This window comes from Coccinella septempunctata, chromosome 5, assembly GCF_907165205.1.
Source record: "Coccinella septempunctata chromosome 5, icCocSept1.1, whole genome shotgun sequence".
NCBI classification, from domain to species: Eukaryota; Metazoa; Arthropoda; class Insecta; order Coleoptera; family Coccinellidae; genus Coccinella; species Coccinella septempunctata.
In genome coordinates, this window is record NC_058193.1 from 13,442,853 (window position 1) to 13,457,251 (window position 14,399).

Here is a 14,399-nt window from a genome sequence, read left to right on the forward strand (position 1 = left end):
AGCGGCGCAGCCCCCCAAGATGGCACCGTAAGCCCGATTTCGATTCCAACGACAAGACCAAGAAGAAGTATCAGCTTGAACGGGATAAGAGACCGTTCCGCTGAACTTACAAGAAGAGATGGGAGAACTCGCTGGACAGAGGAGGAAAATATTCTCCTAATGATATTATAGAGGATCTTCAACAAACTACCAACAGAACCTACCGAGAGATACTCACTACAACGTGGAATGAGATCAACCCGAACAGGATATCATACCCAAATCTCCTCTCAAACAGAGTCCTATGGATCCTTCAGAATGCGAAATTCTCAAGTGTTGAGCTGGAAAACATCAAAAGAAGCTACAAACCTCACACACCAACACCAACCCAAGACCTCACAGAAACTGAGGAAGTCAATCGAGAAAACCAACATCAACAAAACCCTCAGATAAAAAACATCAACAAAATCTTCAACAGAAATTTGCAATTATACAGCAAAATCTCCCCCCAAGATAGACCTAGTATCCCGATACTAAGAGGATCTCGAAAAATCTTTGAAAGCGTGGAAAGAACAAACGAAGTCATAAAAATGCATATAAATAACAACTCAACTCTTGAAGATATTGTGGATTTCGTCTACGCCGGAGCCGTCACAGTGTGTCAAGAAAACAACATGGGACAAAAAACAAAGAAACAAGAGATGGAAAGACAAAAAGACCCTCCATGGAAAGCCCGCCTGGAAAAGAAAATAAACAATATTAGGAAAAGAATTGGCACACTTCATACTTACCTGAACACCGCTTCATCATCTAGAAAGGTAGTTAAGAGAGCACTCTGCATTACATCTGTATCGAACATCAGCGGAGAACAACTTAAGGATCGCCTCACAGTAGAATGCGATATTCTGAAACAAAAAGCAAAAGCATTAGGAAACCGACTGAGGAGATATAATGAAAGGGTCTAACGATACAGAAACAACCATCTTTTCTATAAAAACCCGAAACAATTTTACCGCACACTAGAAACAACAACGACAACAACATCTGACAAAAAACACCCAACAAAGGAAAGCATACAGTCAACATGGGAAGAAATATGGAGCAAAAGTGAGGAGCATGATGATGGCGCGTTTTGGATAAGGGAAGCAGAGGAAGAATCAAGTGGATACATCATGGAAGAGGAAAACATCACTGAACAAGACATAAAAACGGTTTTAAAGAAAACAAACAACTCGTCTGCACCGGGCCCGGACATTATACATAATTATTGGTGGAAATACTTCAACTCAACACATACATCTCTAGCAAAAGTATTCCAAAAAGCCCTAAGTAAGCCTTCACTCATACCTGACTTCTGTACACTTGGTGTAACGCACATGATACCCAAGGGGACAAACAGCGAAGACCCCAAAGACTACCGGCCCATCACATGTCTTCCCACGGTATATAAGATATTGACAGGAATCATCACGAAGAAAATATGGAAACATGTAGAAAAATACAAAATAATGGCACAGGAACAAAATGGATGCAGAAAAGATGCAAGGGGATGTAAGGAATTATTAATTATAGACACCCTAATAACCAAACAGGCCAAGAAGAAACAACGGAATTTGTCCATGGCATGGATTGACTATAAAAAAGCCTTTTTCTTAATCTGTCATACAGAAAAATCTTTAGATAAAATTGAATCATCTCATAGATTTACGTAAATCCAAGAATCAGGAGAAGCCGTTGAATCTCTCATTATTTATTTATATAAATATTCATTATAGATGACAGTTTATATGGAGATTTACTGAGTCCAAGGACTTCTCTGAGACCAATCTTCGTATCTCTGTGTTTTAATCACAAAATTGTTGCAAGCAAATTAAAATGAAGACTTGAAGACTGATATGAATTATTGCATGTGAATGCTTAGGATATATGTTATTAATTAAAATATAAAATTATTAGTTTCAATATTTATCAAAAAAGTATGATTCATACATCATATTATCAGTCTACTGCTATCATTTTAATAAATGACATCAAGCTCTCATAGTTCTTCCAACAAAAATTGTACTTTTTCAGACGAGAATTTTTTTTCTATGCAGTGTACGCAGCTCGACTATATAATTTATTTCGGTAAAATATTCACCACTACTAACTTCATGAGAACATCTAGTATTCGATGTTGGATAACTACCTTCTACATCCTGCGGTCTACCACACTCATATTTCTAATAGATCTTTTCATAGTTTTCCCTCAGAGTATCATGAATTGCGTCATGTTTCTTGATGAGGTGTTTTTTCAAAGTATTGTTCCTAGTGATTTTTTTCCTGCATACAAGACAAGAGAGGTCAATTTTTTATATACATTTAGATGTCAGCTCAAGTTATCTGGTAGACTGAATTCTTTCCTATATATTTCACAAGTTTCCACTTTGTCACCCTAAGAGAGATCGGCCACCGAATGCGAAGTTGAGCGAAGCTCAGCGTTTTCAATGCTAAATGATGAGCTACGTCACTCGATTCGTAGCTTGTCGATTATATTAGCATTGAAAACTCTCAGCTTCGCTCAAGCTGAGCATTTTCAGTACTAATATAATAATTGACAAGCTACGAATCGAGTGACGTAGCTCGTGATTTAGCATTGAAATAGCACAGCTTCGCTCAACTTCGCATTCGGTGGCCGATCGCCCTAACTGTGTTGTGTACTCGCTTTATATTCACTTCGTATATCCGCTTTATATCCGTTTCTGTGTACGTTTTGTATCTTCGGTAATATTTGGCTATCTTCGGAAATCTGCGGCTATCTTCGGAAATCTGCGGCTATCTTCGGAAATCTGCGGCTATCTTCGGAAATCTTCGGCTATTTTCGTGTATTGTATCCGATTTTGAGGATATTTAAGATGTTGACATGGAGATTTTGTTTCAGTTGTATCGAAAATGTTCAACATAGAGAATTGTCTTCGACTAATAAAGTTGTTAGTGGCTTTATTCATTATTACTTCTGATAATGAGCATGCAATAAAAGGTATAAAGGAATGTACGAGAGCCATAAAAAAACTGTATCGGGAATTGCGAGGTTGTACTTCTATTGGAGGAAAACATCAACTCGAAGCTCAGATCCGTTCCAAAAAATCATTGAAACAGCAATTCAAACAACAACAACGAATTGGAGCAGGTCTGAGTAGACGAAAGGAAACTGCTTGGAACAGAGTCCATTGGAATGATTCATTTATCAGCATTCGACTCGAGAATAAGAACTGGTGTGATTAGTAACCTGAAACATAAGGAGCCTAAGGCTTTTTTGATGGACTGTGAAGCTATATTTCGTCGAAGAATTCTGAATGCATTGAAGAAGGATGAAGCTGTTAAGGTCAATATGGTGTTTTGTGGAGAGTTTCAGATTATAACAGCCAATAAAATTCAAAAGGAATATAAATACTTCACAACATCCAATTCACCTATTTACCGAGACACGAATATTACTGAATGGTTCAATAGAAATGTCTTGGTATCAATTCTCAAAGATCTTGAGGAATTCCAAGAACGTGATAGCGGATGGGCTTTGTTTAATGTTGTTAACCTAGGGGTGAATATAAACAAGTTCACACCTCAACTTGGAAGCTCATACATAGAACTTCCTCCTCAAATAAAACGGAAAGAGGCTTGAATCAATGTGAAAAACGATGATGAAGCATGTTTCGCATTGTCTGTGATGGCTGCATTACACCCTGTTGAGAAGGACCCCCAACGATTATCCAAGTATCCTCATTTTCCAAAATTTTGAAGTTGAAAGGTATTCAATTTCCGATGACAATGAAACAGATACCCAACTTTGAAAAACAAAACCAGATATCCATTAATGTTTATATTCTGAAGAAGGAAAAGAAGAACTCCACTACATTGCCAACATACCTAACAAAAAATAAAATGAATAGACATATCAACTTACTCCTGATACAAGATCATTATTCAAACGATGATACTCCAGTGCGATACCATTATTTATTGATCAAAAATCTCTCTCGTCTGGTATCGAGTCGATTAAGCAAGGAAGAGCATAAGAAATTCTTATGTGATAGATGTCTAGAGTGTGGAAACATGAATGAAACAGCTATAAAGATGCCTGAGATAGGAAACAATACACTCAAGTTCAAAAATCATAAAAACAAGGAGAAGGTACCTTTTATTATTTATGCAGATCTGGAGAGCATACTAAAACCTACTAACACTAAAAACAACTATCAAGAACATAAAGCTGCAACTGTAGGATACTATGTAAAGTGATGATTGTCTGAGTTTTTACCGTTCTTATCGCGGTCCCAATTGCATGAAATGGTTTGCAGATGAGATGAATAAATTTGCTGGAGACGTTGACTCAGTTTTCCTATGTCCCTACGATATCGATATGACGCCAAAACAGGAAGTCGAATTTCGGAAGGCAACTCACTGTCATATTTGTGAAGAAATGTTCAAACCTGAAGATAAAAAAGTGAGAGATCATAATCATCTTATCCCCGGAAAGAATTACCGTGGAGCAGCACATGAGGGATGTAATATAAATTATAAGGATAGTCACATGATTCCTGTAGTATTTCACAACCTAAGTGGATATGACGCTTATATTCTGATACATGATATTGTCACAAGAATGGAAGGGAAAATCGATTTGTTACCGATAACCAAGGAGAAATATATCAGTTTGACCAAACACTATGATGATTATCACATTAATTTCCGATTCATTGATAGTTTCCGATTCATGGCTTCTTCTTTAGACCAACTGGCGTCCTATTTAGAAGAGTTTCCGAACTTGAAAACACAATTTTCTGAGGAATCTGAAGAACATATCAGTCTTCTTACGAACAAAGGGGTAATGCCATATGATTATATCGATTCCCATGACCGATTCGATGAAACTTCTTTTCCACCTATTGGAGCATTCTATAACAAATTGGATGGTAGGAAATGTCCACGAAGAAGATATGAGAGAGCACAACTTGTGTGAAATAAATTCAAATGTCAGAATTTGGGTGAATACAGCGATCTCTACATTCTATTGCTGGCTGACGTATTTGAACAATTTCGATCGAGCTGCCATAAGACTTATGGATTAGATCCTGCGCATTATTTTACTTTACCAGGAAATACGTGGGATGCTATGTTGAAATATACAAAACAGAAATTAGAACTTCTCACAGATATGTTTTTGTTTGTTGAAAGAGGAATTCGGGGCGGCCTTAGTCAAGTATGTGGTAAACGACGAGCACATGCGAACAACAAGTATATACCAAACTATGATTCAACTAAACCAGAAAATTACCTCATGTACTTTGATGTTAACAATCAATATGGATGGGCAATGTCACAATGTCTACCATACGGCGGTTTTACGTGGACCGATACAAATATAAATGTCTTGCAAATTCCTGATGATGCTTCGGAGGGTTATATTTTAGAAGTCGATCTCGAATATCCTAGAGAATTGCATGACGTGCACAAAGATCTTCCTTTCTGTCCAGAACATCACAACTCTAAAACTCAAGCACCTTGTTATGCATCTCAGCAAAAGGCTAAACTTATGGCCACATTACATCAAAAGAAGAAATATGTCATCCACTATAAAAATCTGAAGCAAGCATTGAAGAATGAATTGATTATAACAAAAATACATCGAGTGCTCAAGTTCAAGCAATCTACATGGCTCAAGTCTTACATCGACCTCAATACGGATCTGAGAAAGAATGCCAAAAATGAGTTCGAGAAAAATCTCTTTAAACTGATGAACAACGCTGTTTTTGGTAAGTTGTTATATCCATTCAAATTACATCCATATGATATCCTATACAGATATCTACATATTATTTACTTTTGTTACAGGAAAAACGATGGAGAATATTCGGAAAAGGGTTAATGTCCACCTTCTAACAAAATGGAAAGGAAGATATGGGATGGAAACTTATAACTATATCTCCAAACCTGAATTCAAGAACTGTGTTATTTTCAATGAGAACTTAGCAGCTGTTGAAATGCAAAAGCTGCAGATCTATTTAAACAAGCCAATTTATGTGGGAATGAGTATCTTGGATTTGGCTAAAACTACTATTTATGACTTCCATTACCACTACATGACTGAAGCTTTCAGTGCTGGCTGTACCATCTTATATACTGATACTCTTATTTATGAGGTCTCTGAAGATCCTTATGAAAGAATGAAACTTGACTGTTATGAAAGATTTGATACCTCAGATTATCCCTAGAATAATACTTACGGTATTCCTCAAGTTAATAAAAAGGTATTAGGAATGATGAAGGATGAAAACAATGGAATACCTATGACCGATTATGTTGGTCTCAGGTCTAAACTATATGCAGCGAAAACTTCTACGGATGATCTCAATATGAAAAAACAACAATGAGTGGAAGTAGAGTATGAAGCGGATGAAATTGAATCCATGTGTGGAAATTATGGTACCACTAAGAAAGCTAAGGGTATTAAAAAATCAATCGTAAAGAACAGAATATGTTTTGATGATTACATTGAATGTTTAGAAACATGGAAACATAAAATTATTTTTATTTAATTCAGGCGAAGGAACATCATATGTATTCACTGACACAGGAAAAATAGCTTTAAGTCCTGAAGACGATAAACGATGTTTGGTGACCGAAACATTCAACACTCTACCGTGGGGTCATTATTCACTCAATAAACGCAAGATTGAAGCATATGATGAACCTAGGAAGAAGATTTCAATGTTGGAAAAATTGATGACTATATGATTTAAATTTTTTTTAGCGATCACTCTGTTTTAATCAAATAAATAACAATGTTACTGAGAATAAAATAAATGATTTTTCTTTCACAAGGTTTCAATTAATGACTCACCATCACCCTTTCACCCATGATTTGAAAAATAAAAATGAAAGCATTCAGCTGTTCTACATTATTTGACTAGCGACATATCTCCTCATTACCAACCTAAAAAGCATGACGTATCTCTAATACCAACGCTAAGGTACCTACCTATCTATCTCTCTTGTAACGCAAAAGTCCCGAGTTCGAATCTCGACGTTAGAAAAGTACGAAACAAAATCTCGAACCCGCTCACCTTCACACCCCTCATAGTCAAACTCATCCCCCACTCTCCTCTCACCCTCGTCTACTGGATGACCTTGAACGGGACTTTGAAAAATTTTCAAAATTGACCGATTTCTGCAAAATCGACCTTAGACTTCCTTATGGGAATTTACATGTAAAAACTACCCTTCTTGCGCTCGAACCGGTGTTGCCTATCTACTACCCTACTAAGAATGTTCTCAAGAAAACTGTAGTCTCGTCGACGAATAATTATGAACAAGATATTTCTTCTTCCTTTGTATCTGGTGGAAAAACTTTCAGTGGAAATTTCAACAATTGCAGTTTCCATTTTGTTACTAAATAAAGAAATAAAATATGATTTGACGTTTTGAAAGAAATATGATTTGACATTTATAACGTGGTTACCTCGGAGAAAACTAATCTCGAGCGCCAGCTATTCTTTTAAGGAAGAATAGCAAACCTACCAGAGTAGCTGCTAGTCGGAGACAGAGTTCGCTGTTATCTAGGATGGTAGCGATAACGAAGTAGTCAAAATCAAATTGTGTAAAAGTTTATTCACACCTTCGGAAACTGATTATATGTACAAGGGAGATATGTGTAGGTATGAACTATGAGCGAATCTATAAGCGAACATACATTCGGGAACTTAACAGACTTTAGTATCGGGAGAAAGAAGTCAACTATGCTAAGATATTGAATTTGGAAATAGAATTCACGTGTGGTAGTTTGGTGCATTATGGAAAGAAACTTGAAGGGCTAACTCTAGAGCTGAAAACGTTGTTACCTGAACCAAATCACGGTGAATTTTTTAGGAGACAACATATTAGCTATAACAAACATTTTTTAAAGTTAGGTCAAAATTATGTAACAAGTTCAGTGCCTTGATTGACAAGCAAAGAGGAGAGCAGCAGATAGCTGTGCAAGATAGATGGTTGAGGAACTTGACGGATGTTGACTTACCCGTGGATGTCAAAACAGTGTTGTCGTTGGGCCCGGAATTTGCAGTTGAAAATTACTCACGGTTGGATTATCTTGACCTGCTGGCTGATGTGGATACTATCATACAAAGAAAATTAGTCAACAATAAAAACATATATAGAGCTAAAGTGGCACATATTTTTACTGACCAACTTATTAAACAGAAAAGTTCGTCTAAATCTCTGATTGTACGTCAAGTTGAGATTACAAGAAGATTCATAAGGGACCATCCAGATATAGTTATAACCAGGTCAGACAAGGGTAATGTGACAGTTATCCTATATAAAACTGAGTAATACGAGTAATTTTAAGGGTTTAACGACTCTTTTGTGGAATGGAAATACTCTTTTTTCTCAACCAAGCTTTCGCAATTATTTTATTGCTTCTTCAGGGTTTCTACAATATAAAATACAAAGATCAATTTAATATAAAAACATTTCTCTTTTAAAATTACCGAAAGTGAGGTTAAACGTTTCACTGACTTCAACAACGCATAACATACTTCGACTACAAGTAGTACAGACAGAACTTATTTTTCGTTTTTTCGTCATGTATATCTAGTTTTTATTCAGTCAATTTCAATTTATTTGTCCAAATTTCTTTTATAACTCTCACTCTATTACGTCGCATTTAACATTTGTAAATTTCAATGTCATGATCACAGAATACACAAACCACAATTTCTTGTCAAACAGTTCTTCTTCACCATCCAACGTCTGCTTCCCGGCTCCTGTTCAGTCTCATTTCCAGTAAATAGCTGTACATATTGCTCAAATTATTAGTGTCACTTTTTTTATTCATTGTATTTCCATTTTTTCTTATTTTTATCATCTCATGTATTAGTCGTTTTTGATAATTATTTTCCGTTTTCAAAATTTTTACATTTTCGATATCTGCTTTGTGATTTAGATTTTGGGCATGTATTGCCAGAGCACATCTATCTTTTCCAGTTCTTATGTCTGACTTATGTAAAGATAATCTACTTTTCATCCACTGCGAAGTCTGACCGATATACACCTTGTCACAATCCAGGCAACCTATCTGATATATCACATTGCTCTTCATCATCATTGGAATCGGATCCTTTAGTCTACTATACAATCGTCCAACTGTTTTTCGATTATAAGCTGCTATTTGGACATTTTCATCTTTGAAAATATTGTTTACTTTCTTTGTTAAATCCTTTATGTTTGGTAAGGATGCAAATTTTATATCTGCTTTTTGCTCTTGTTGTTCATTTACGTTTATTGTCGTATTTGATGCATATAAAAGTTTTTTTATCATGCCAGGTGGATACGAGTTTTGTACCAATATTTCATATAACTGCCTCAATCCTTTTTTTTCCAATGTACTATGACAGATTTTACTTACTCTATTTTTCATTTGTTTTATGAAATTTATTTTTATGTTTATGTTATGGTCTGAAAAATAGTTTATTAATTTATTTGCACATGTGTTCTTTCTGTACCAATCCAGTTTTATCAAATTTCCATCTCTGTGTACCTTTGTGTCCAGGAAGGGTACGCCACACTCTATGTCCTCTTCTTCAACTGTAAATTTCAATTTTGTATGATATTCGTTGAAACATTTTAGTGTTTCATCAACTTTGTCGCCCGGCAGTACCATTAAAATATCATCCACAAATTTTTTTTAATATTGGAATAATGAACCTTAATTTCAATAACGATTGAATCACTAAATCGTCCATCACATATTGTGCTATTATAGGACTTAGTTCCGATCCCATCGCACAACCGACTATCTGAGAATAGAATTTCCCTCTGAACGTACAATAGTTTTTGTCCAGGAGAAAGGACATTATCTCAAAGAAAGTATCTTCATCCATCGATGTGTGCTGCTTTATATCCTCCCATTTATTCTTCAGAACACCAACAATCAAATTTTTTTCTAAAGATCCAAACAGATTAACCACATCAAAAGACACTATTTTGTAATTATCCGGTAATATGTAATTATTAATCTGATCTGAAAACTGGAAACTATCTTTTATGTAAAAATCATTATCTGTATTGTAGGCTGCCTTTAAAATAGACGCCATAAACCGTGAAAGAGATGTCATTGGACTATTAATACTCGAAATTATAGGTCTTATTGGATTACCTGGCTTGTGCACTTTGGGATTTCCATAAATTCGTGGAGCCACCGAATTGTAAGTTTTCATTGATTTCGCCTGCTGCTCTGTAATATAATTTTTCTCCACGAGCCTAGTTATGAACTTGTTACACTGAGTTTGTATAGTTTGTGTTGGGTCCCTTGGCAATAGTTTGAAATCATCTGAGTTTAAGAGTGTTTGTATTTTGTCTTCGTATTCTGCTTTGTCCATAATTACTGTCACTGCTCCCTTGTCACTATTGAGCACTATAAGGTCTTCATTATTCTTCAAAAATACCTTCGTCTCATGATACCATCTAGTCATGGGAGAGTTTACTTCAATGTTCTTATGAATGAAATTTGTAATCACATTGGTTACTCTTGCTCTCTGTGTATCTTTTCTTCTTTCTGGTACTGTCAGTAGAATATTTTCCACGTCTGCTATTAATTCATCTATTTTTACATCATTTTTTGTCATCGGTAATGAGAACTTTGTGCCTAGTGATAGAAGATTTTTTACATTTTCAGGAAGTTCCCTGTTTGACAAGTTCATCATCCACCTATCTTGTATCTTCGCCTTGTTTCTACTTTCATTAGATAAACATCTAATCTTATTTAAGTTGACTTTTTGGATCTTGAAGAATATTTTGTTGTAAGATATCTTTGTTTTACGTATGTACTCTTCAAGTTCTGATACATGATGTAATTCATCCTGTAAACGTTTGTTTGCTTTTTCAAGTTTAGTTATCTTATAATTGACCTGACAAATTTCCAAACTCAAGATCTTTTTTATGGTTTTTTCATTGAAATCTCTGATTTTTCTATTTAATGACTTGTTCTCAAAATCAAACAATGACATTACAGTCTTTATGTGATTCAATCGTTATTGAAATTAAGGTTCATTATTCCAATATTAAAAAAATTTGTGGATGATATTTTAATGGTACTGCCGGGCGACAAAGTTGATGAAACACTAAAATGTTTCAACGAATATCATACAAAATTGAAATTTACAGTTGAAGAAGAGGACATAGAGTGTGGCGTACCCTTCCTGGACACAAAGGTACACAGAGATGGAAATTTGATAAAACTGGATTGGTACAGAAAGAACACATGTGCAAATAAATTAATAAACTATTTTTCAGACCATAACATAAACATAAAAATAAATTTCATAAAACAAATGAAAAATAGAGTAAGTAAAATCTGTCATAGCACATTGGAAAAAAAAGGATTGAGGCAGTTATATGAAATATTGGTACAAAACTCGTATCCACCTGGCATGATAAAAAAACTTTTATATGCATCAAATACGACAATAAACGTAAATGAACAACAAGAGCAAAAAGCAGATATAAAATTTGCATCCTTACCAAACATAAAGGATTTAACAAAGAAAGTAAACAATATTTTCAAAGATGAAAATGTCCAAATAGCAGCTTATAATCGAAAAACAGTTGGACGATTGTATAGTAGACTAAAGGATCCGATTCCAATGATGATGAAGAGCAATGTGATATATCAGATAGGTTGCCTGGATTGTGACAAGGTGTATATCGGTCAGACTTCGCAGTGGATGAAAAGTAGATTATCTTTACATAAGTCAGACATAAGAACTGGAAAAGATAGATGTGCTCTGGCAATACATGCCCAAAATCTAAATCACAAAGCAGATATCGAAAATGTAAAAATTTTGAAAACGGAAAATAATTATCAAAAACGACTAATACATGAGATGATAAAAATAAGAAAAAATGGAAATACAATGAATAAAAAAAGTGACACTAATAATTTGAGCAATATGTACAGCTATTTACTGGAAATGAGACTGAACAGGAGCCGGGAAGCAGACGTTGGATGGTGAAGAAGAACTGTTTGACAAGAAATTGTGGTTTGTGTATTCTGTGATCATGACATTGAAATTTACAAATGTTAAATGCGACGTAATAGAGTGAGAGTTATAAAAGAAATTTGGACAAATAAATTGAAATTGACTGAATAAAAACTAGATATACATGACGAAAAAACGAAAAATAAGTTCTGTCTGTACTACTTGTAGTCGAAGTATGTTATGCGTTGTTGAAGTCAGTGAAACGTTTAACCTCACTTTCGGTAATTTTAAAAGAGAAATGTTTTTATATTAAATTGATCTTTGTATTTTATATTGTAGAAACCCTGAAGAAGCAATAAAATAATTGCGAAAGCTTGGTTGAGAAAAAAGAGTATTTCCATTCCACAAAAGAGTCGTTAAACCCTTAAAATTACTCGTATTATTTATAGTATAGACTCTGATAGTACATAAACTAAAACTGAGTATATACAGAAATCACTTGACTTGTTAGATGACCCCAATGATTACAACCGTTTGGAAAAGGATCCGACGATTAAGTACCAAAACAAAGTCAACAGACAAGTTGTTAAATTGAAGAAAGAAAATATTATAGATGATGGTACTGCCAGTTCATTGATGACATATAACGCGGTGTCCCCAAAGTCTTATGCCCTACCCAAGATCCATAAACCACAGTTGGCAGTGAGACCAATCATATCTAGCATTGGTGGACCCAATACAAAAATCTCGATTTTCATAAGAAACATTTTAACAGCTAGTTATAACAGGACTAATCCATATTATGTTCGGGATTCATTTGAATTTAGTAAGACGATGAATGGGCTGGTGATCCCGGATGGATATGTGATGGTGAGCCTGGATGCAGTTTCTTTGTTCACTAATATCACCTTGGAAGCATCTAAGAGATCAATAATAAAACACTGGGAGGAAATACAACCAAACTGCCCTATGGATCAAAAACACTTCTTGGGGTTGCTGGATGTGGTTTACCAAACAACATACTGCAGATTTAATGATGGTTTCTACAAACAACAAAAAGGCACACCCATGGGTTCTGAGGTGTCTCCGATCCTTTCACAATTCGTGATGGATGACCTGTTGGATGAGAGTATCCCTAGATTAACATTTACTTTGCTACAGGTTAAAAAGTTCTTGGATGATTTATTTTGCCTGATGCCGGAGGACAGGATCGGAGAAGTGGTGGATGTGTTCGATGAATTTGACATAAATATTTCATTTACAACTGAGGTAGAAGTAGAAGGCAGATTACCCTTCTTGGATGTGTTACTGGTGAGAGAAAATCAAACCATTATTACAGATTGGTATACCAAACCAATGGCGTCTGGCCGGTATCTCAACTATTACTCCAGTCATCAACTGAAACATAAGTTAAATCTCATCACAGGTATGAAGAATAGACTATATGGTATATGTGATAGATCCAAATATGAGGGCTCATTACAGAGACTTAAAACCCTATTAATACAGAACTCATACCCAATTAGGTTGATAAATGGAATATTTTATAACAGCTCACCAGCTGTTAATGACATAATAAATAACACAGAGAGTTCAGATGTGATAGTGGAGACAGATACACAGAATTATAAATATTACAAATTGCCACATTATGATCAAATAACGTCGAAGATCATATCATTGTTCAAAGGAATAAATGAGTTGAGATTCGTCAGGAGAATTCTTAATAAGTTGAAAAGATTTGTCTTTACACACCTAAAGGATAAAGAAGGACCATATAACACTACGAATGTTATCTATCGGATTGATTGTAGCACATGTGAAGGGGCATATATTGGCCAGACGGGTAGGAGACTTAACACGAGGTTAGAAGAACATAAAAGAGACACAAGACTAATGAGGTCAACCACAGGATTGGCGAGACATACAGTAGATACGGGCCATATCATGAATTTAAATGATGTCAATATTTTAAGAAAGGTGAACAACCATAATAAGAGGCTTTTCTTGGAATCTGCGGAAATTAATATGTGTGACAACAGTGTGAATATAAATACAGACTATAGTGCACTCAGTGACATCTACTGTAATATCTTGGAGATGATTAGATTGCGAAGAACGGATAACCCCAATATGACAAGAAACATCGAACCTGGCTGAGTAAGAATAGGATCAGTGAATGACAGAGAGGATCATAGAGACGAGTTGGATCGACGGCGTCGAGTTTCCTAACCTAATTTGAAATTAAAGTTCTAACAAAAGATTTTTGTAGTTTGATGTGTTTTTTCATATCTCTGTCTTGTTGTATTGTGATTAGGATATGTATTATAATTGTTCTGGTCGAACTTCTACGACAAAATTAATATTCTGAGGATGGTTCCGTCCTTTCTTTTCGAAAAATCGCAT

At 35.2% G+C, this 14,399-nt stretch overlaps 2 protein-coding genes across 2 annotated transcripts; one reads left to right on the top strand and one right to left on the bottom strand.

The window, feature by feature from the left end:
• Positions 1–9,683: 9,683 nt before the first annotated feature.
• LOC123314022 lies at positions 9,684–11,021 on the bottom strand. The gene has a single exon (XM_044899133.1). It carries the CDS (start codon positions 11,019–11,021, stop codon positions 9,684–9,686), a length of 1,338 nt encoding a protein of 445 aa, XP_044755068.1.
• A 1,608-nt stretch (positions 11,022–12,629) lies between these two features.
• On the top strand, positions 12,630–14,153 carry LOC123314023. Its single transcript, XM_044899134.1, has one exon. It carries the CDS (start codon positions 12,630–12,632, stop codon positions 14,151–14,153), a length of 1,524 nt encoding a protein of 507 aa, XP_044755069.1.
• Positions 14,154–14,399: the final 246 nt, after the last annotated feature.